At 25.6% G+C, this 24,761-nt stretch overlaps 1 protein-coding gene across 2 annotated transcripts in view; it reads left to right on the top strand.

The window, feature by feature from the left end:
• Positions 1-24,761, top strand: part of LOC129980965 (kin of IRRE-like protein 1) — a 497,116-nt gene that overhangs the window by 431,533 nt on the left and 40,822 nt on the right. The window contains exon 10 of one of the 2 annotated variants that reach the window (XM_056091510.1): positions 16,721-18,100. The exons of the other annotated variant lie outside the window; for it this stretch is intronic. Coding sequence (XP_055947485.1) covers positions 16,721-16,791 — 71 coding nt within the window. The 3' untranslated portion in view covers positions 16,792-18,100. Of the gene's footprint in view, positions 1-16,720; positions 18,101-24,761 lie in introns of those variants that run through there. 2 annotated transcript variants of the gene reach the window in all.

The following is a 24,761-nucleotide window of genomic DNA, read 5'->3' as shown; positions in this document are numbered from 1 at the left end:
ATTTTCCTTAAATCTTTTTGAAGTTTGACGGTTTTTCGACATATCCGATGACTATTGTAATATTTCTATTATCATCATAATTTTCCTTGTTGCAAAGTAAAATTTCGTAAACGACGTTCTGAAACCTACAATTTTTTTTCTTATTCATTAATTCTCAATAAAAAGTGTTTTTTACATGCCTTTGTAGGATCAGCTTGCATGGGCAAATCAGTTTCAAATTAGCCACATATATGTTTTCAAACTTTCGTGCTCAGTAAGCTTTAATGTTTTTGATTTATGGCAAAGTATTGTAACTCCAACTGTATTAACAACCCCTTCATCTTAAAATATTTTCATTACAACTTTCCCGTGAATTGAGAAATTTTTTTATAAGCTTTTGATTGCTTTTCATTTTCTGGGTAATTTTATCTGTTTCAAAAGTTTTGCTTACCCTCCACAGTCTAAACGTCGGCCGAGAAAACACTAGACAATGATTTTAAAAGTGTCTGTCACCTTAACTGAAATTCTTCTACATTTTGAAATAACTAAATTTAGCTTATAGTGTACCTCTAGCATATATTTAGCTATTGTTTATGTCCACATATTTCCTATAAAAAGCGCTTAATTTCTAGAAAAACAAAACAAATAAAAGTTGTTAACATTTTTTTTTTAATTTTAATATATTTGTTACTAATTACCCCTAAAAATTAAGATATTTGAATCAAGGGATGTCTTGGAACTGGAGAGACTAATTGAATGCATGCTAAATATTTTAAATTGTACATAAAGGCTCAAATTTTTGCATTAATACAGTATTTTACATCTGAATATAGGAATTTAAAATACACCTTTTATTTTCTGAATTAAACTTCTTATCAGCAAATAAAAAATGTGAAAATCCCAAATTCTGCCGAACATATTATTTTTTTTTTTTTTTTGTAATTAACTTTTTGTAAAGTCTGATTTGAAATCTTTTTTAAATTTAAAATAAATTTTGTATTTATCTAAAATGAGATTTTCATTTTTTAATTCGACTTATGTTTTCAAAATTAGGCATTTTAATTAGATTAATTGTAACTAAGCCACCCTACATTCAACTCAGCAAACTGGGGATTTTAATAACAAAATATTCTTTAAAACATTAATTAGAAAACTTAAATTTGTATAATAATCTTTAAACAAATACTCTTTAATCTAGATTTTTAAATGGCAATTGTTTGTAGAATTCCATTTAGTCAGGTCTTTAAAATGTGCAAGTAATTGATTTCAGCAAATTAATTTTTTTTAATCTTTCTTTAAAGTATCTTTTCAAATCAAATATTCCTGTAATTGATTGATGGGATTCCTGTAATCTCATATTTGCCACTGAAATATATACATATACAATTCTTCTACAAATATTTTTAGAAATTATGCATCTAATTACGATATATTTTCGTCTTTTTAAATTTAAGTAAAATATGCATCTTTTTATCTTTAATAAATTTCGGAATTTACCGTAACTTATTTTAAATTGCATATTGTGCATACATATTATTTATGTGTTTAATTATTTAAAAGCACATATTTAGTCATTAAAAATGTGTTCCGAATAAAATTTAAAATCCTGTAATTACTGAATCCTATTGTGCTGCAAAGCAATAATCTAATTGTATTCGTTCCCATTTTTACGCCTGTGTTATTGATTTTCAGTAACGATCTAGGATGGGAAATTGTTATTTTGTGCTTTAATTTTTGTGAATCTTTATAAATTCTAATAATAATATAGGGATTTCTAAAATTGAATTGGAAGAATTATTAGTAATACTTAACTGACGAAAAGGAATTTTATCACTTTTAGTAATTCTCGGCGCAATTTAAATCTGTATTGAGCAATACGTATTTTGAATTAAAATAATATTAAGTAATAAAAAGAATGTATTCAGATTGATTGAAAATATATCATCATGTGTCTTCGAATTAATTCTGGTGTTGATTAAAGATTATTCACTCTCTGTTGAAATTTAATTTCATCGTTTCCCATACGTGTAAATTATTATTATTATTTATAATTAATGAAATGAATCTTGAATTTTATTGTGACATAAAAACTCTATCGAATACATTGTTACGTTTTAGTTTGTGAAAACGGAAATCATTTCTAGCATAACATAAGATATAAAATAATTGGTTAATTCTATGCATAATGCTATTAAACATTGACATAAATATTGTCGATGGAGCCTCTGGCAAATATTTTCATTCCACAAATGGTGAATTGCCGATTAATTAATGGCGTGTCAGTGTTCTATGAGTCAGTTTCGATGGTGAAAGGAAGCACGGTGAAATCAAATATAGTAGTGTGCATATGACGAGTTGGCTACTAACCTTCGATTTTAAACACACGGGTACATTTGTTGAGAGATAGAAAAGTATATAATTGAGAGTGAATTGCAATTAATTCGACAATTATTGTCAAAATAAATTTGCCTGATACCTCATATTTTTTGTCACACCTACCAGCCTATCAGAGATAAGCTGTATTCATTCAACAGTTCTTGTTCCAAATTTTTAAATCTTTTAAAAGGCAAAACCAGATTTTTATGTGTTGACCTTAAAAGTGAATAATTTCCATTTATAAGTATATTTTTTAAACAATCATGGATTAAATATGATTCTTGAATAAAATATGAATTCATGGATAAAATATGAATATTAAAAACTTATGATTAAATTAAGATTTCAGAGATTGAATACATGAAAACAATAAAAAAAAATAATTGATAAATGGAAAAAATATTAACCAGAAAGAAAAATAAATCAAAACTTTAGTGACAGTTTTATGCAGTCCCAAATGAAGTTAATTCTCATAATCTTCTTTTAATTGACTCTTAATATAAAATATGCTCAAAATCCAGAAATCAAACGTTTTTCCTGAAACCTATTGAAGATCACTCTGTTTGAAAATAAGACTTAAAAGTTATTATTTCTTTCTGACAAATGTAGCAATTAGCATAGAATAAAGAACTATATTCAAAGAAAAAAATTAGCTCACTATCTAATTTCGAAAGTGAAACTGTGAAAGTGTCAGCTATCAGAGTTTCTTTGATGGCGTAATCAACATTTCTTGTTTTTGTTTCCATTAAGCAATCCACTTCCGTATTCTAATTTAATCGCACTGCGGAGTAAACAGTACATTGTTTCTTTAGTATGATGTAAGGCTAATAACACAGTATGCAAGGCTAAAATAGATAACATCATATTTTGAAAGTGTTTTATAAACTCTTAGTGTGTGGTGAAAAACATTTGCAGAATTGGTCTTTAATAGTTGAGATAATTTTTCAAATCATAATGTTGGTTGAGCAATAGGAATAAAAATATAATGATAAAAATGTGTTTCAATCAAATTTATGTATATAAAGATAAACGTTTATATGTCTTTTTTTGAAATAAAAATCTGCATTTATTGTCCTGTACTGATGAAATTTTTGCCTGTTTTTAAGATTAGTGTATAGACTTGAAATTTTTAACCCATTAACTGCCAACGAAATTTACAAATGCTTAATTTTACCGTAGCTTCTAACGAGGTATCTCGTAAATGGTAATGAATGGGTTAAAGTCCAGATGTTTATTAAATTATATTCTAATTAAGAATTAAATAATCTCTTGCTTCAGTTTTTCAGCTCTATCCTCCGAAAATATATCATTTTTTTTCTCTACTTGAAACTAAAAAAAGTCCTTTTATTAATAATTTCATTAAGGACAGTTTTTTTTTAGATTTTAATTTGATGCATGATCTCTAACAATGTTTTAGTATTCTAATGGAATTCGAACTAATTTCTATGTTCAAAGTAATTGACTCCAAAATAAGATGTTCTCTTTCGGCTTTTATTTTTTATTTTGTGGCTTGAATGTTTTTTAATAAGTATGTGCACTTATAACATGTAATAAGCTGTTTCTATTTAATTCATATTCTACGCATTTTTACACATATTTGCGAAGTTCTAAATACAATTCATATTGTTAGTTTATAGCCAGGAAAGGAAATATTCTAGCCGAAAAGAACAGTCGTTAAAGGCGTCTAGTCTTTTATAAATATTTTTAATATGTCTGTACTGAACAAACATATTCCGGTTAGAAGTAATAAACATATTTAAGGATTCTTCCTCGTGTTAAATATTTGAACTTTTTTTTTCAATTTTGATGAAATCTAAATTATTATTTTATCCAAATTATATATGTGGTTTTGGTGTATGATATATTAAAAATATCTGAGTTAGCAGCACTTTTTTAATCATTACGAAAAATAAAACGCATTTTAAATATTTTGATGAGGAAGGGTTTTTAAGTCTGCTTTTTCAAATTCGTTCTAATAAATTGTTCAAAACCATACTTTTATAGTTATTGAACAATTAATGACTTACTTTAATTCTCTGATTTCCATTTGGTTTTATCTTACGAATTTAGGATTTAATAAATAATTTTTCAAGTGATTAAAATATTTTTTGCATTTAAATGAAATCGCTTAATATTTTATGTCTAGAATTTTAAGAATTTAAATAAATAAGTATTAATAATCGGTATTTTATGTGAACATAGAATAGATAATAAATTTAGATAATAAATATCTTTATGGCACTTAAATTGTGCTATCACTATTCAGTCGCTTATATTTTCAGAAATTTTTTAATTAGTAAGCTTTTATTTATAAATTCTTTTAAAATTTCTTTACGTTGTGAAGTCATTGGAATATGCGTTAAAATATGACAATTTTAAATCGAATTTCAAAATTTAGCCTCTTTTATAAACTGCAATTTTCGAAAATTCTTTGTCGCCTCAAGAATATAAATTTATTCTCAAATGACCAGTATCCACCATTTCGTGCATAGCTATTTTTTTATTATAATGCGCTTTGTTCATTAATTTTATGTTTCATCATCTTAAAATACGTCATTTAGCTTTTCGTCTGAATTAAATGTAGCATTATTGAGTAACGATTCAGCTATTTTTAAGGCCTTAAGTGTTCCATCATATTTGTTTCTTTTCCTCCTCCCAGCTCTTTTACGTCTACTCTGTTTGTAAAGCAGTGGATGAAAAAATGGGCAAGATACAACAAGAATTCCAGAATTATTTTGTTTTGTTGATATGCAATTTCAAACAAACAAACAAAAAAATGATCAAGTAGAATCCTTTGCAAGAACAGTTGTATTAATAAATGAACTTCAGTAGAATCGTTTGCCTGAACACAATCAGCGATCAATGAATATATTTTTTAAGTGCGCTTACTTATATGCTCAAATTTTATCAATTTGTTATTAAATTTTAGAACTATTTTTGATATAGTAAATGGCAATGTAAGATTTCATATTGTTCTTTTCAATTTCAAATATCTGTAACTTCTGAAAAATTAATTGAAAAAAAAAATTAAGAATCTTGTATATAAAAAAAAACATTAACTTTTTTTTTATTATTATTATTATCTTTTTTAAATTATTGTTCACAGATGGTTTCTACAATTTTTTCACCCTTTTTTACACTTATTTTGAAACATTTTGTAGCATGATAATGTTTATAATCGGACATGCTGTTTGCAAAATATAAAGTGCAGGATAAAAAATAATTCAAAATTTTTTATAACGCGAATTGTTTTGGCCTAGAGCTATTAAATTAGGCAGACGTTTACTTCTTTGGATGTAGATACTTTCTGTGAAAGTATTTTTCAAAATTTTAATTAAAAATTCTTTAAAATTTTAGCTTATTTTATCAATAGTTTCGAAGCATGTAATCACACAAAAAATATTTTTATAATGCTTTAAAATTCTGAACATCTTAATAATTTTAATAAAGGTTTTAAGATATTTTAAGTTTATGCAAAAATACTTTTCTTCTGCTATGTACTTACTTTGGGACGAAGTGACTTTTTTGTGTGTCTATGCATGTTTTCACTGTTGCATAGTTAAAAGCAAATTTTTAAATTAAAAGAAAGATAAGTGAATTAAACTAAAACATTATCTTGCTCTTATGTTTTGTTATGTTTCTGATATGAGCTGTAGATCTGTAAATTTTTAATTCAACCAATCTAAGAATGCAATTTTCGTTTTAAGTCAAATTTGGAAAAATAAGTAATTTTATTTAACTTATAAAAACGAGGTTTGCAAAAAAAAAAAAAAGGTATTTTAAGTTTTTTAATCATTTCTTAAGGATTCTTTTTTTTTGGCTTTTAGTTCCAAAGTTACAGCTATTTTAAATTGATCTCGAATTTTGTATGTATTCTACATTTCTTTTGATTAAATTCAATCTTGAATTCATTATATTGTATGAAATAATGAAGACAAATAGATTCTAGTTGAAAGCAAAACAACAAAACTCGGTATGATAGCTAACCAAAAATGGATATACTTGATTATATAACACTGTGATGTAAGAAGAAAGAATAAATATAAGATTGTGAAGAAATTCATGTAGCAAATAAAGTAACAGAAATAGGCATATGTGCTAAACACTGATAGTAATAAATGCATAATTCAGTAACAATTTTTTTTCTGTAAAAATTAGCTAATATAATTAAATCTGATTTAAATTTCCCCATTTCTTTGCTAGAAATTTTAATATTTGAAATTTATTCTAAGCTATTCGATATTCATTCTAAGATGAATTATCTTGGCAATCACTAAATTAACTTTCATCAAATTATCCCTGATGATATGGATTCAAATCACAGTACAAGAAGTCATTATAAAAATGATGTACAGAATTTAAAATCACGATACGAAATCTTGTTCAACAAAGTATAAAATCAGCTAATAAATGAGATATTCAAAATTGGAAATCTTAGCATGATTTATTCTTTTTAATTAATAATACTCTGATTTATTGCTAAAAATTTAAAATTGCCTAAAAATTTCAATTCATTGTGTATCCTCCTTTTTTAAAACATTTTAAGTCAATGGTTTTCTAGTTTTTATAACATTTTATTGGCTATTTGATAATCAGCTGGCAGGCAGCTGATTATTAGGCCAGATACAAATGGACAGCTGGTTTCTTCCTTGATCTGCATTAAATAAATGTGTATGAATATTTAGAGTGCAGAAATTCTTCGTATAAGGAACGTATTGTATTACAGAGTCAGGTAGAAAATCCTTATTTAAATCAAGATTGATTTTAATTTAAGTTATGTGAATTTTATGCAGATATTTTTTTTCTTCTATTTCCTGTTTTGTATTTGATTTTGCAAGGGCAACTATTGCTAAATTGCGCCATTTTCTTGTTTCTGTTCAAATATCTGTAAACTGTCATAAACAGTTCTTTCACACTGAGCTTGCCAATATTCCCACTTAAACCTTGGGTTTAATGGATTTCAATTTCCTATGGTTATTAGAAAGATTAGATATATTTTCTAATATTTGTTGGATCAGATCTGGTATCTGATATTTCATGGTTAAAATTTCCATATAGTATTATTGTTGAATATTTGTTAGTTAAGAATTGTTACTTTTTTTAATTTTGATTATTGTTAATGTAAGTGTGAAATTTTACTTTTATGTTTTGAAAATATGCATTTTAACTAAGATAAAATGCGCTATTTTGCTTTAATTATCAATTTATAATGTTTTATTATTATAGGTACTTAATAAATGTATACTTAATTTTACTTTTTATGTTCCTATCATTTTGTTTGATTCTGTATGTATTTTTTTCTTATTTGTTTTATGATTTTTTACATTTTTTAAATATAATTTGATAAAAAAATGTAATTTTTTCTTAATATTATTTTCCAATTTATATTTTTCAAATGCATTATCAATGTGTTTTGCATGTATCATGTATAGATCAAATTATGTCATTCATATTTGTAGCCATTTTTTTATACATTTTGTTGTTATTTATAATTATCCTCGCTTCTTCATTATCTGTATTTATTTTTCACCCTTTTTATGATTATTTTTATGTTTGCTTTTGAAAAAATGTTAAATAAAAACTTTCAATTCCTTTCTTTTTGCAATTATTTAGTAAAAATTTGTTTTATTATTTTCTTACTTATATTATGTGTTACTAAAGACTGTGGAATATCTTGAGGCAGAGAATATGATATAAGAAAAATCTATTCTCAATTTGTCTGAAATTTGAACAGCATAGATTTAAATTTGTATTTTCTTAAGTGAAATATATGCGCTCTTTAAATGATTTCTTAGATTATTCAGTATGTTATTTATATGTTATGATTTTTGCAGGCTATATTATACAATTCGAACAGGACATTTGTAATATTATATAATTTGCTGTAAGACATAGGCGAAACTATAAAATAGGAAAAAAAACCCCCTTTTTTACAAATTACAAGCAATATTTAAATTAAAACAATATATATATATATATATATACAATTATCGCAAGATTGTAATATTATATATATATATATATATAATATTACAATCTTGCGATAATTTTTATTTCTTTCGCTAATTTTTACCATCTAAAATTGCCAATTGTTGCTGTTTGTCCAAAATAATCAGTAATTAAACTGCTGCCAATTAAAATTTAAAAATTAATTAAAAATTATTATGAAGTCGAGTATTTTGAATGACTATCGACAAATCTAGTTGTGAAGAATCAAAATATTAGTGAAAAACATAGTGTTTCGATATTTCATAGATCTATAGCAAAGTTGCATGAAGTTAAACATTTTTATTTTTTAATGACATTTTACATAACTATAATTCAATGAAATTTAACTAATTTTGATTATAGACAATCAGTAATAACGCGAAATGGTAGTAATCCATCTTAACAGAATCTTGGGTGAAGAACATAATAGGTTTTCATATCTCTTATGTTTATAAATAGGGATCTATGCTATTGAACTAAAAATAACTTCGTAACTAGCAGATAAAATAGTGGACCCATAATTGCAAAACTATTTTATTAGATTTTTATGACAATAAACAAAATTTGATTGCCTAAAATCGATTAGTACTCAAAATGGGTAAAAGTACCAACAACAAAATCATGACTATATATTTTAGTGTTCTAATGTAGTAAATAATATTGCTACTCAGTTTTAATAGAAGAAACTGTAATTTTATATGCAGTGTTTAATGGCGTTAATGGCAGTGTTAAAACTATTTATTAAAACGATTTACTATTTTATTATATAGAATACTTTTAAATAAATTAGAATCCTATTTAAGATTTTTTTTTAACTGCGTGTGATGATATGCATTATGTTTGTTTCCGTACTTGCAGCATAAGATATATCTGTCTACATTTCCTGTAATTTAGAAGATATTTATATTCAATCGAAAATATATATTAAACTAGGTTCTTTTTTTTATATACTAGCACTGCGATTTTTTCCCCTTTCATTTTAAACTTTTTCAATTTATGCTATACTTAATTCATTAGCACGTTACGAAATCGTCGCAAATCAGAAATAATTGCTTCCACCATTCCAAATAGCCATTCAAGAAAATATTTATTTAAAGAAGAAAAAAAAAAAAACGCTTTCCAATTTCTCTCTTTCATTTTAATTAAAAATCTGACATCCCATACCTCGATAGGGGATGAAAAATGTCTTTTCTCATACATTTTAATTATACTTTTCAAAAAAGGAAAACCTCATTTTAGATCCCTGACAAATTCCTCCTATGTAAAAAGAGAGAAAGTTAGAAATCAGAAATCTTAACTTCAGCTACGGTTCGCGTTGCGGTAACAGATGGTCGTGGATCATCTTTAGTTTCTGAAGAGTCAGGGTATTGAAGACATCCATTACCGTCTTGAACGAGAGGGCTGTCGAAGTTTGAAGGCAGATGCAACATGGGGTATGCGGTAATATACATCAGGAACCTTAATTTCGACTTCATGCGAATGCCTTGCCAAACTTTGAGAAAAATGCCAGTCCGCCTATTACAATCTTTGTTATTAGAACGCCGCGATATGAACCATAAAAAATTGGAAGTATTCACCTCTTATCTTCGTCTTTTCTCATATTCCTTGACATCCATAAAGATGTCAGAAGTGATCGAATATAAATATATTAATGCATTATGGATATAGATGTTCTTTATCATAAGGACGTCACAAGTGATAGGATATAAATTTATTAATGTATTATAGATATAGACGTACCTTATAACTTATATAAAAATGCACGTATTTTTTGTTATCGCGGAAACATTTTCATAAATATATTTAACCTTTTCGCTGGATGAAATGACAGCTCGGATATAAATAATTCTTAAAAAAAAAATATAATATTTTCATTCGAAATAATTGATACGACATAAATTTGTTTAAAAAAATGATATAAGGGGCCTTATTTGTGTATTTTTACATATAGAAAAAGTTTTGTTAATTTTTCAAGGAAGTGCCTTCTCATATTGATGAAGGCCGCGGTGGCCTGGTGGTAAGGTTTCGGTTTGTAAGCCGTAGGGTTTCTGGTTCGTGGCCCGATTCCACCGAAAAACCGTCGTGTAAGGGGTCTGTTGCACGTTAAATCCGTCAGACCAAATGTCATCCCGCTGGTGTGGCGCGGTGTGGAGAGAGGGGTGCCAGCTCAGGTGTCGTCCTCGTCATCTGACCGCGGTTCAAAATGACGATGTCCGTCCTAAAATATCCCTAGTGTTGCTTCACAACGTGACGTTAAAATAACTAAACTTAACCTCATATTGATGTATTTCTGTAACACTACTCACAAATCTACAATTATGGGTGCATATGCTTCCTAATTATTGCGGTTTTAAGTAATAGTGTTCATATAAACAGCCATGTTTTTTTTCTTTTTTTTTTCTAATGAGAGCATCGAAATTAAAACAAAAATAGTTGTAGAAGTAGGATTTTTTTTAATATCACACCATTTTTTCTCTGTATCTTTTGTAAACAAGAAAATAAAAGTACTGATTCATAACTATTAGACATTTAGTTACCTAGTTTATTTTACTTAAATTTTTATTTGAAATTGCAATAAAATTATAATTTATTGAATTGAAGTGTTTAGAAAATAAGCAAAATCTACTATAAGAAAAGTTATTTAAAAATTTAATTCAAATTCTTTTCCTTGTTTATATTAATCTTATTAATATTCGAACGTGGAGTTTGATATTATTGGCCGTTTCTCTTTGATTATATTCAACACAATAAAAAATTCTTTTTTAATTGTTTAAAAAATTTTAGTCAGGTAAATTTCGAATTTTTTTTTTTTTTTCAATTTAAAATGTATTTTTATGGGACAAAAAAAAATCCACTCTATCATTTTATTCGTGTTAATTTTCCAGCACCGAGCAATCCGTTGAATTTTATTTGCGCGTAATAAGAAATTGAACAAAATTCACTGCTTATAACTGTTTAATATATATCTATGGTTGTAAGAAATTATTTTTGTTTGTTTTTACATGTTAAGGCAATAAGTCACTTTATTAGCTCCTCTATTTTATTTCTAAATGTGTGATTCCTCCATTTTATTTCTAAATTTTTCCTTTGGCGACCATCTTATTGGATAGGAATATAGGCTAGTTAACTTTAGTTTAACCTCTCATTTATAACTTGTTTTTCATAATTCCTCCTTCAAATAATTTTTAGGCATCCAATTGCAGTAGATATTGAAGGGGTATTTTTTAAATCTTACTTCTGTTTTAAAGTGCAGTAGCAAGAGTAATTAGCATCCAGGGCGCAATGTGATTTTTTTTTTTCCAACTTTGGTCATCTTCAGTGGTATTCTGAGTGCAAACAGTGACTGGGGCATGGTTATTTTCCTTTTGCCTGTACCTTAAATTTTTCTTTAAAAAATAGTGAACTAACTGTTGGTTTTCTTGTCGCCCTCTACGACCAATGGCCCAGACCTATATATATTTTCCTCTAATCACAATGCTGTTGTTGTTCAGTATATTGAGCACATTATTTATTGAGGCGAGTCCAATGACGTCATAGTGGCATTATAAATGAAACTATCTAGCTATTCTTATATCTGAATGCCGTTGTCTAATAACTGAACTATTTTCAATCACTGTACAAATCACTTTTTCAAATTATAGAACCCAATGGCGTTTTTGAAAATGTGCAGAACATCATCTTTTTTTTTTTTTTAACATTTTGTTTATACGATAATCTTTATCATACAAGCTCGTGTTGTTGGATTAAAGAGGACTTTTCTATTTTTATCAATTTTTTAAGAGAAAACATCAACAAATTTTGTATTATAACATTTTTTTAAAAATTTTATATATGATGAATAAATCGTCTGAGGTATTTGTCTTTTTTAAAAAGCTTTTTGAATTATCAAAAAGCCTTGTTGAGTTCTCTGAGTTGGTGAAATTTAATTTGAATAGTCCATAATCAATACATTTTCTATAATTTGTATTTCCAGAGAGACTCAGCTAATAAGTAACACCTCGTATTAACGCAGGGACATTATTTTGTTGTAAAACATTGATGAACCTAAACTCGATAAAATACTTTTTAATCAATAACTAGTAATTTTTAATCAATAATTTATGTAAGAGAGCCATTTTACTGTTATATGTTGACGATAATCTTTAATGAAATGCCGTAAAATCGATAATTTTGTAATTAATTTCCCTATCCGATACTGTTGAGAGTTAAATATTGAAAATGCTGGAAGTAGCATGTTTCGACGTGCGTTGACACATTTCAGGAGTCGCTGCGAAAGTTACGCAAGACTACTTTATACGTCGTTTTCATTTGTTGCCGTTGTTAATAGCAAACCCTGATTTATAATCAAAAAGAATTCACCTTGATCTAATCTTCAAACATCTTGACAAACGTGTGCTTTAGTAACAACACTATTTTGGAAAGCAGTCCGAAATAATGTGTCTGTTAATAAGTTGTAAATTTAATCACTTGCTGCCTCTTTGGAATTAAATTATGAGCCAAAAACATTTTAATATTGTTCTGATTTGAAGTTTGAGAGCCTTTTTCAATTTGCAAACTGGAAAGAGTTTTTGCGAAAATTATTCGTATTTAGCTGAGAAATTTAACTCTCCTGTACCTTACAATGCATACAGTTCTCATTTCAGTAATAACTTTATATTACCCTTTAGGTAACAATTTCATATTACTTTAAGTGAGTAATTAATAACATTTAATCTCAAAGAGTTTGAACAATTGATAGTATTTGTAGAACAATTGATAGTATTGTCTTTTAAAAATAATACGTAAGTCTATATTAGATTTTTCATATATTTTAAGGTGAATTTAATTATTTTCATAAATTCCATAACTGCTTTGAAAACAAATCAATTAAAGAAACATTAATGAAATATTTTTAATATATAAAGTTTCTACCATGAAAGAAAGGTATTGTTTTAATATCGTTTCAAGGAGGTATAGAAATATTGTTTTAAATTAAATGTCTGAAAATTATAAATATTATTCTTTATTATTTTATTTTATATTATTTATTTATTTTTGCAAGCTTTATTTTATATTATTACTCAAAGGAGCTTATGTGAATTCTAAAATTTAACAAAGTAGTGTAATCAAAAGGTTAGCATTAAAATGAAACAAAGTAGTATAATCGTAAGATTAGCATTATCTTTCGAAGCAAGGTTATTTTGAGTTTTCAATTTCAACGATAATTTTTTTTTTCTGCAACTTCCCTCGCATTCTCTAGTTTATTCAATTCTATAAGTAGTTATTACTGAAATAAAAATAAAGCTAACTTATATGATAGCTAATTCTGGTTTATGTTTATTACAATTTTGTACTTTGTAAAATTCGTCCAAAGTTAAGTTTATATATGACAATTTCTGGATCATATAAATCATAGTCACAGTTTGAAGCATATTTCTATATAACTTTAGATCATGTAAAAAAAAAAAAAAAACAATTTAGCAAGCTATTCCGATTATAGCTCAGGAAAAATAATATCGAATTTAAAAATAGGGTTTTTTTGGGGGGTGGGGTTGATGTTTGTCCACAATATAGTTTTAAAATGGGACAAAAACCAAATTTAAATTTTAAAGTAATATTTAAATTTGATAGTTATTAACTATTTAGATTTCAAAGATTCTTAGTTGCAATTTTATGCATATTTTTTTGAAGTAATTGTTGAAAATATAGTAGTTGTTGAAAATATAAACATTCTTGTTACAGTTAAAATTTATTCCTTTCGGAATTCGAAAAAAAAAAAAATGTCATTAACTGAAAGTTATTTTAAATACACTTATAATAGCTTTCAAATTCGCTTGTTTTTCAGAGAATAATATTTAGCTTTAATATGAGAAAATATGCCCTAATAAAGTATTGCAAAACTTTAAAACACTTTATAAATGAAACCTATATTTATGTATAAATAGAGAACTAAAAATTTGAATGCAATTTTTTTATTATTTTTTGTGTTACCTGCGATAATACAGAAATTTACATTTAGAGACATTTTATTTTAAAATTAGAATAAAATTCGAGCCTGGGAGGAAAATAAATATAGCATATTCTTTTAGATATATATTTAACTACCTTATTATTCAATTCTATTAATCGATATTTAGATTTATTTAATATCTCATCTAAATATTGAATTTATTTCCCATAATTTAATTTTGATTGCCCCATAATTTTGTCCATCAAAGATTTGTTAAATATTGATATTTATAATATGTCAGGTATTTTGTTTTAAAATCAGCCCGTAATGCAGTTAAATTTATGATTTTAACCAAACAATTGACTAAATATAGTGTGTAAAAACTTATTTTTTGATAAGATTTTAAAAGATTGTAAATATTTTTATTTCCTGATTAATATTTTGTTGCTATTATGAGAAAATCTGAGTTGCTAATGTGTTGAAACTCAATGAAATATTTGGTTAGTTAAAATAATAATTATCTGTTTTTTTTAGAATCATTATTTTCTAATAACTTGAATTCAAACTTAATTTTCACTTCTGAGTTATACGGTGTTTGCCTTTCCCACGCTTCTCAAGGTCTAATTTCTGCAGTTGTATTTGAACTAATTTTTCAATAGCATATGAAAACCATTCGGCAAATGTAAATGCTGATTTAGCCAGATTTTAGAAATTTCTCTAAGTGGTACGATATTCTCAAGGTCTATTAATTCTACTTTCTACATTTTATTGAAATGTATCGCTCCTAAATCATAAATTCAATCAAGGAATCTTGATGGTTGCTAAAAATTGAACGTTCTTCCTAATATTAAAGGATAAAGTCATGAAATCTATGATTTCGAGTAAATTTTGTAATATCTCCAACGTTAAATACCGAGTTTCCCACAAAAAGTGTGCCATTTCTTCACATAATCGAAATAAATCGTACTTATTGTTTAACAGGTTAATACTAAGTATTTGATAATGCTTAAAATTCGTTGAATTAATATTAAAATAAATTAATAATATATATGGAAGCGGAGATTTTTTTTAAAACTATTTTTTGTTTTGTTTTGCATACTTTTATATTTAAAAAGCATGAACTTTTGATTATGTTAAATTATCTTTATTATTTTAATCGATTTTTTTTTGTGAAATTTTGTGTTAAATGACAAATTAATTTATTTTCATGATTATGCATTTATATCTAAATGTTTTTTTTTTCTTCTTTTACAAAAATAATAGTTCTTTAGAAATTTGCTTGACCGATTTTATATATTTTAGATTATTTTTTCTTGGCAATTATTACTTAGAAATATCAGTGCTTTCGTTCTTTTAGCATGCTTTTTAGTTCAAATTCAGCTTTAATCAATAACCCATTTCAATCTCTTTAGAGTAGTTTTATTATTCTTTCGCAATATTTTTTAGTAGCATGTAACATTATATCATTATAAAATCTTTGCTCGTATTTGTATTTTTTAAATGTATACATATATTATTAACAGCATTTAATAATTGGGAAATTAATAGAAATGTTTAAAATTACTTTTGCTGATGGATAATTGAAAATTAAAAAACTAAATAGAAAGAATTTAATTTAATTCAATATCTTCATACTTGTATTCCAAAAATATTTTGATAATGAATAACCATTTCGATTAATTCAGATTAAATAAGCTTATACGTTTTAATAAATATAATATTTATTTTTATAGTTTTATTATTATTAAGTGTAATCCTAAATTAATTACTGAAATGTATTATGCAAATTGAACATTTTTAATTAAAAGAAATTTCATTAAAAATGTATGTTATGATGTAGAAATGAAAGATTTATTGTAACGTCATAAAGTGCAAATCCAGATATAACTATTATCCATCATGGAATTTCTTAAGAAAAAATATTTAGTAATTAATCGAATAATTGAATTAGGCATCATAAATAAACAGATGAAATTTAATTCAAATAAAGCTTTAATTATAATTGCGTTTACATTTGCCATTTCGGTTTGATAAAATGGTTTAATCTTTTCACCATTTGTTAATTTCCGCTGTTTCTTTTTTCTTCAACATTTTTCTTTATTCCCAGACTGAATAAATGCGTCTCTAACCTTTTCGTTTAAAATGCTAAATGAATTAATTTAAAGTATTTGTTAAGAATATAATAGAATTTTCAGTCTATAAATTTCAATGAATTCAATCTTGATCAGTTATTTTGATGTTATGAAAAATATCTTTTCAGCGATATGTTGTTGTAATTTAAATTTTATGGTGAAAATAGTTCAATATTTGGAAACAGCAACTTTAATTTATTATATTTATTACTTCCTAATTAAGTTGCATGAACCTATAATTCCCTCCCCACTCTTCAAGTTTTTATTAGAGGAATTGTTGGTGACATTCGCCTGTTTTTAATTCTGTTTTCCGCAGGCACAAAACTTGCGGCAACCGTTCCTCTAACTCAAGACGAGGAGAACAGAACCCCCGTCCGAAAGTCATAGACTTCGATGCATTCTGTATTTAAACAAGAGCAAGATGATATCACTACAAACCAAAAAATAACGGTTGAAAAATAATATAATATGTGGAAGAATTACGTCATTTTGCTTCATTTCACCTTTTATTGCATATTGTGACTGGTCTAATCATCTAAGGCATTGCATCGAAATTCAGCGTACTATTTGTAGATTGCTTACGAACAGATTACATGAAACATTGAAATGTGATCGAAAGATGAGCAATATAAATGTTATATCATACGTTATCTGGGTTTATGCTGGAAAACCTCCAATGCCAGAATCTGTCATTTTTGCTGTGAACTTTCCCGTGTCAGCAGAGTTGATGATACTTTCTATCATTTTTGCTGGGAAACTAAAGTCAACAGAATTGATAGCTGCGTCTGTTATTATTTCTGTGACACCATCAAAAGTCAACTGAATTGATAATTATGTCTGTCATTTTTGCTGGGAAACCAATAAAAGTTAATAGAATTGATAGCTTTGTCTGTCACTTTTGTTGGAAAACCATCAAACGTCTGCACGATTGATAGCACTGTCTACCATTTTTGCTGGAAACCATCAAATTTCAGCAGCTCTGAAAATACTGTTTATTAAAGGAAGATGTAAACCCATGACGAGATTGGTGAATTGTTAATATCTGAAAATATCCTGAGGTGTACTCATCTTTTAATTTTTACTCGATGCAAATTTTGAGAGCTTATGGGAAAATATTGGCTATAATGCTATTTGGCTTTTTTTGGGCAGTTAAGAGAGTCAGCAGTGAATTTGAAACTAATTGTAATGGTAGCATCGCCTGAAACACATTGGGAAATTAAATGATTTAAAGATTATGATGGATACTATTGATTTATCACATGATCAAGATCGACTTGGGTCACCAGTGGCAAACAATACTAAAAGTATTCAAAAGATTTTGTTGACTGCTTAAACATTCCCATAAAGATATTGATATTAACGAATGGAACAGATGCTTCACAACTCGCAGTTGTTTAAAATCGGATTCTCAATGGCTGTTAATGTTAAAGTACTGTCTTGTTATACAATATATGTACTTGATTGTGTATTTGTCTTGCTATACTGCTTCGAATGTACATTTTCATTTTATGTGCTTAAGTAAATCTATAATTTTGTTTACTATTGTTTAAAATACTATTGTAAACAATATATGTTGTTTCAAAAATGAAATTATTGATGTAGGGTTTGTCCAGATCATCGTTTTTGTACAGTTTGCTTTGCATAATTTATAGCGTAGTAAAGTGAATCCTAAATTTGGAACATTTAGCTCTATATATCAAAATGTTAAAAATATATATATTTTTTAGGTTTGCTATATTTTTTTCTGTAACAACATTAAATTTTTTTTTCCATTAATGTTTTGATTCATTGCATTTGAAATTTTGTAATTGCATTTGGTAACATCAAAAGATGAACTTCAGCCATGTTTCCGTTTAAATTTTGAGGTTCATTTTCAGAGAAAATAATTTTAAACATCTTTCCACGAAGTTTTAATTACATAAATTATTTTAATTTTTGTTGTACGTTTTCATAATTTTTTTTTTAATTTTAGGCTTCGTCTAAAAATAAAACTACAAAAAATTATGTTCCTTTAAATTGAGCATCTAAAAAAACTTTAATCCATTAATATAAAGGAGAATTGATGTCAATAAAAATGCATTTGTAAGTGCCATTTCTGAAATAATATGCTTCTTCAGTTTTCTCGAAGAGAGGTTATTTAATTGCTATATTTATCCTAATAAAATATTACAAAGAAATTTAATGTCAACAGGTTTTATATTATAAACTAATTACAATCAATTCTTTACTTAAATTTATATTTGGAATATTTCTATATGAATGAAAAATAACGAAAATTGGAAAAATGTTCATATAGTTACTTAGAATTTAGAATGATTTTTAATTGCAAGAGTTGCTATTTCTAGTGAAATTTAAAAACGACATATCAACCAGTTTTCATAAAAATTATGTAATATCATTATTGTCTTAAAAATATGTAGTAAATTATTTTTGCAGTAAGTTGTGGAATTTATCCTTTGTAAAGACCTATAAGATTTAAAATATCTGTTAGTGAATTTCAAATCAAATATACGATTTAAATAATTTAGTTATCAAATGTTGTATGTTTCAATTAAATAATTAATTGAATAGCAAGTTTATAGCAGCCTATACGAATCAAAATGTGTAAATTAGGCATGAAAATTAAAAAATAGTTTCTTCATTTCTTGTTGTACAGAAATCTTTCCTTTTGTGAATAAACTTGGTTTCATAAATTCCTAGGGTTTTTTTTTTTTTTTTTTTTAATTTACAAAAAAATTCTTTAAATAATTTTGAGAATGAAAAATATTTAATAAATGTTATTTTCAATGGCCAGTAGCTTATTTATAATGAAATTATGATTCGTGTTAAGTCTCATATACTGCATAACATTTGTTTGGTGTTAAGCAACTCATTGTTCTTATTTTAATTAATGTTGTTTTTATATCCGTACTTCCGAAATATTGTTTATGTAATAATTTACAAGGACACTGCATTACTTAAATTCATCGTGTAATATTTTTGTAACAATTTTAGTATTATTATACATTACATATGATAATTATAGTATATTTTTTGACGAAAATTGTAAGAAATGAATTTATGATTTTTTATTTAATTGTATTTTGAAATTTCATAAATAACTAATTGTTAAACTAACTAATTGTTTAAAAGTTATTAAATATCGAATATAAATTAGTTTTCATTGTGTATAAATTAAATTATTCTAATAAAGATTTGTTAGTCCTCTAACAAATCTTGTAGATACTATTCTTAAATTTCTTATTAAAATTGTTTAATATAGGTTTTATAACTTTTGTAGAAACAAAAATCATAAAAAGGGAGTTGAAAAACGAATGGACGAAATTTTACCCCAATATTTTATTTAAAACTTTAATTCATTGGCAAATTATGGAGAAATGTATATTTGGTTCTTTTAAAACATAAGTATAATTTCAGTATTCGCATGTAATGATATGCATAAAGAACATGTTTCAAGTGGTAATCCAATTATTGATGTTCTAATTTATTAAAATATGTTAAATTCATCCATTTGAACGATAAATATCAACTCTTATTATACCATCATATTAAGTTAAAATCTTAAAAACATGCATGGTAAAATTCATTCTATTGTTGAATAATTTGTATGGTAATTTCTTGAAAATAAATTAAACAGTGAAGGTTTTTTTTTTTTTTTTTTTTTTTTAAGTCACAAGTTGGTTATTTTTATTTTAATTAAGAATATTTTCAACGTTTTTATTTCAATTTTAAAAAAAATTATACTCTCTTAAAAAAATATTATTTTTTTCTGTTTTTAACAACATGTCTGGTAATTTCTGGGCAAATAAATTAGAAGAATAGATAGATTTTTTAAAAAATATGTTTAATTGCTTACATATTTTAATTAATGATATTTTATTGCTATTTTTATTAATCATTTTATATATCTTATTAAATTTTTAAAAAATATTTTCTTTTATTTTAAATCAAAATTATTTATTAAATAATACTGTACTAAATGAAAAAAGTTAATGTATGTGATGATTATAGTGCATAAAACTTAGTAATGTGATTAACATTGCTCAAAATCAGAATATTTTGACAAAATGTATTAAAAAATAACATTCATTTATAAAAACAAACTGTACAAATAATTACTGTGCAATATTTCTGTTACCTTTCTTATATAAGCATTTCTGTTAGATAAAAATGGATAGCAATTTGTGTATATTTGATGGAGAATGTAGTATATCTATATGTATTATAAACTGTTGTGTAATATATTGCTCTGTATATCTGCTGGTTGTTTTGAGTATTGCATATTGTGACCTTGAAAGGTCCCTGAATCCGCATCTTGGACATAACGCGACTGTTAAACTATTTAATGTTTTTGGAATTAAAAACGTTGTTTATGCATGTTGGTTCCTCTCTTATCAAAACATCATTTTCAAATTTTTTATTTATAAATTTTGTTGTTGCAAGTGATTAAATTACTAGATCGAATATTTCTTCTTTTTTCAAATTAATTCTAATTGACTGGAATATTTTATTTAGTGTTACAAATGAGACATTTAACAAACAATAATTAAATTATATATGCAAATATTTACAAAGCATTTTACTATACATATCATTATTTCGTCATTTTTATAAATAATCGCCTTTTGTTTTACCAATTGAGAATTTCACCAGTCAGATCTAGTCGTTATGTCTCTAATCGTAATAATTTAATGTTTTCAATTCGCTTTCGCTTGAGCGTTATTTCCAGTTTTCACAGAACATGGTGCTCATTGTATTGTACGTCGGTTTTAAATAATGACCTCACACTACCAATTGACAAATTCGTCATTCAGTTGCATTCTAGAGCATTCATAAGACTCTTACTCAAGCTTTAATGTCACATGACGGGATTTAGGTTTGTTTCTTGCATGTATAATAAAAAAAAGTATTTGTAGATTTTTTTATTTTAAGAAATATTTTTTATTCAATTTTTTATATATATAAATTATAACTCCACCCAAGTCTCAATACAAACTCGAAAGAAAAGAAAAGAAAAAAAAAAAAAAAAAGGAATTCACAGCGTATAAATAACACAAGGCAGATTCAATAATTATAGAAAAGAATCGTTTTGAAGTAATATTTATTTAAAATCAGGAGGCATCCAGTTGAAGATTTTGAATTGTAAAAGTCGTCTTTATAATTTTAATTCGGATTGAAGATCAAATCTATTTTCTTTTATTAAAAAATTTAAAATACTTGATTTGAGATGGATCAGAAGTGAAAGAATAATATACTATGTTGAATTTTTAAATATTTCGTATTAATATATAGAATGTCCTGAAACTGCCACTACTACATAATAGCAGCCTCTAGAATGAAAATCATTCTTTGGAATCTTCACTTTCAAAAAAGACGACAAACAATTGTGTCATATGCTGTCAATAAGAATCTTCATTTGAAAAGTGCCAAACGACGACCTACGCACGAGACTTAATATTTAGTGGACAATATACATCTCCGAATAATCTGTAAAATAATTATTCCATGCAATTAATATTTTCAGTGAACGATAAATTTTTTAACATGAAAATGTTTTTAAGTTGACAAACTTTCTGTAAATTTCACGATGCAAAAAACTTTGAATGTAATTCTGTGTAGCGAGCCTAATGCAACATTCTAAGGGCTTAGCTATTTGGAAACATAGTTACGCTACCAAATTTTAACCACAGTTATATCTTAGGTGATAGGCTTTCATCAAGAAAAAGTATTTCAAAATGCTAATTTGATTTCTAGTTAAAATTTCAACTTATTTCTTCAGTTAACTTAGGGGTCTGTAATTAGCAAAAAAACTATTTTTTTCACCATTTTAAAATTATCTTTTCAATGATGCCAATTTTATATCCATGCAATTTTTCTTATATATAGGTAGGCATTTTTTTAAAAGTGTCGGTGGTTAGTCTAGGGAATTTTAATGAAATGTATACTTTGACGAATTTAAAAACATTATTTATTGGAGATTCAAAAAATTGCGATTATTTACAAATGATTACTTGCAGTTGAAGGAATTAAGATTTACAAGAAAGAACAACTGAAGAAGTATTAAAATATTTCTCAAAATCTTTAAGAGCTTGATTAAACTATCTACCACACCATGGTCCTTTGACTCGAACCGTCCTTACAGAACAGCAACCAAATATCAAGTTCAAGTCATATAATATAAGAAATAACCCTTCACTCAAATGTATTTTAGAAAGATGCATTTTATTGTAGTAATTAAATTCTAAGAAATTATATTTTTTAATCAGATTTTTCACTTTCGTGCTTTTGTCGATGTTAAACCTTATGATAAGAGATTATTAATTTCAAAGTATAATGGACGCTTTTAATAAATGGTGTTTATACATTGATGTACCATCTATAAATTGCGCAATGCAAAAATATATAAAATAAAGAAATCCATGCAATCAAGCTAGATGAAAACATGATAATAAAAACAATCTTAAACATTATTAACATAATAATGAAACATTATTATGTTAAATTATTTAACGTTATTTCGGGGAGGAAATTCAAAATGCAGGAAAATTTATCATTTATGTTCTGAAAAATATATTTAAAAATCACACTGACTATTTAACGCTTCTTAGCGATTTTGAAATTAAATTATAATAGTTAAAAAGAATTTTAAAATCCGCTAAAATGAAGAAAATCGATAAATTAAATACTAATATTCAATTTTGTAATTTGTTACATTTTTTCTTAAATTAAATAATAATTTGACGGGAAACAATTTGAATAACTTTTGAACGCGTTTTTTCATATTACAAAAGTTTTCTTATGTAAAATAAAATCAAGTACTTAATTCTGTGTATCAACGATATTTAAATCTGGGAAGAAAAATTTGATTGTGTTTTTCATTGACTTTGTTTTACTACGAATATGTGCATGGGTAATTAATTTTCAATTATAATGCACAAATATTTTAATTGTAATAGTATTCTGCGATGTGTAAGAAAAACTTTTGCTACAATACTTTCTAATTATTTTTAATGTAATCTCAAGAAAAGAGATAAAAACAATTACAATATTTAAGAATCGTTAAGTATTTTTTTAGTAATTCAAATGAATTCAGTTTTACAGTTTTTCTGAATCTCTTCAAATTATAATTGCCCGGGAAAACACTTCTCGCATTCTTATGAAGTATTGTAAAATGTTTTAAATGTTTGAATATAATTTCATTTTCAGTGTTTGCATATACAAATACTGTGAAAAAAAAAACAAAGTTAAAATGCGAGAATATCTTAACATTTGCCTTAGTTATTAAGTTTCAGAAAAAATGAAGTTTTTAATTAATTCTAGAATGAGTTTTTTATTTGTTCAAATAAAAATATTGAGTGTTTTTTTTTAATTTTTTTTTTATACTTCAGCTCCCATCTTGCGTCATTTAATCATCTTTAATATTCAATTCAATATTTTAATGTGAAAAATTTGAAATTAAGAATCATCGTTCGTTTTAATAAATATTATTTCTTTTTAATTATTCATATGTTTAATATCGTTATTGAAAAATCTTTTTTCTCCTTTACTGACATTCTACGGTGGTAAAAATTAATTTGAAAATAGATTAGATGTTTTTAAATGTATTCAAATTCTAATAACTGCCTAAAGAAATAAAAACAAATATTTACTCATGTTACAGTAGTAATTAATGTATTGTTTTAATTCATTTTAATGTAAGAAAACAACATCGATAATTTTCCTATTTTGTCGTACGCCTGTATTAAATTTTAATTAAAATAATCGTCATGATACCTAAATAACACTTTTTTTTTCTATATTTATTTTACTTATTGATTCATAAGTAGTTTGTTACAAAGTTCTGGGTAGCTTTTAAATGGTTATCGATTAATCCAAGTAATAACATAGAAATTTTTAAAGCTCTCCGCTGCTTTTATCGGCAGTCAAAATGAATCTTTATAAAATTTATATCTTGATAATTAAATATTTATGATCCTGAAATCAATTTACTAGATGTATCCAGGAGAGAACATCGCTTTATTTTCTTTTTTGATATTTTAGTTTTGTAAATATAGTCAAATATTAATGTACTGAAATATTAACTAGAACTTTGTTTTCATTTTAGAAGCAATTTTCGTAGTAGGTTCTTTTAAGTAATTTCAGTATTTTCTTATTATGGATTTATTTTGAGTAGTTTTTGTGTTATGCTTAATATTTAAATTTTGAAAGCGAATTATTTCTTTTTGGAATTTTCGTTAATCATTTTTTAGTTTGTAAAAGCAAGAGATAACGAATAGTTCCTGTATAAAGATAAAAACCTTTGCTTTAAGTTTTACTGATTGCTGTTTTTGCTGGTTGTTTTTCCACCCTATTAAACA

Source organism: Argiope bruennichi, chromosome 8 (assembly GCF_947563725.1).
Source record: "Argiope bruennichi chromosome 8, qqArgBrue1.1, whole genome shotgun sequence".
NCBI classification, from domain to species: Eukaryota; Metazoa; Arthropoda; class Arachnida; order Araneae; family Araneidae; genus Argiope; species Argiope bruennichi.
Note: the sequence above shows the minus strand (reverse complement) of the source record. Positions and strands in the feature narration are given on the sequence as shown.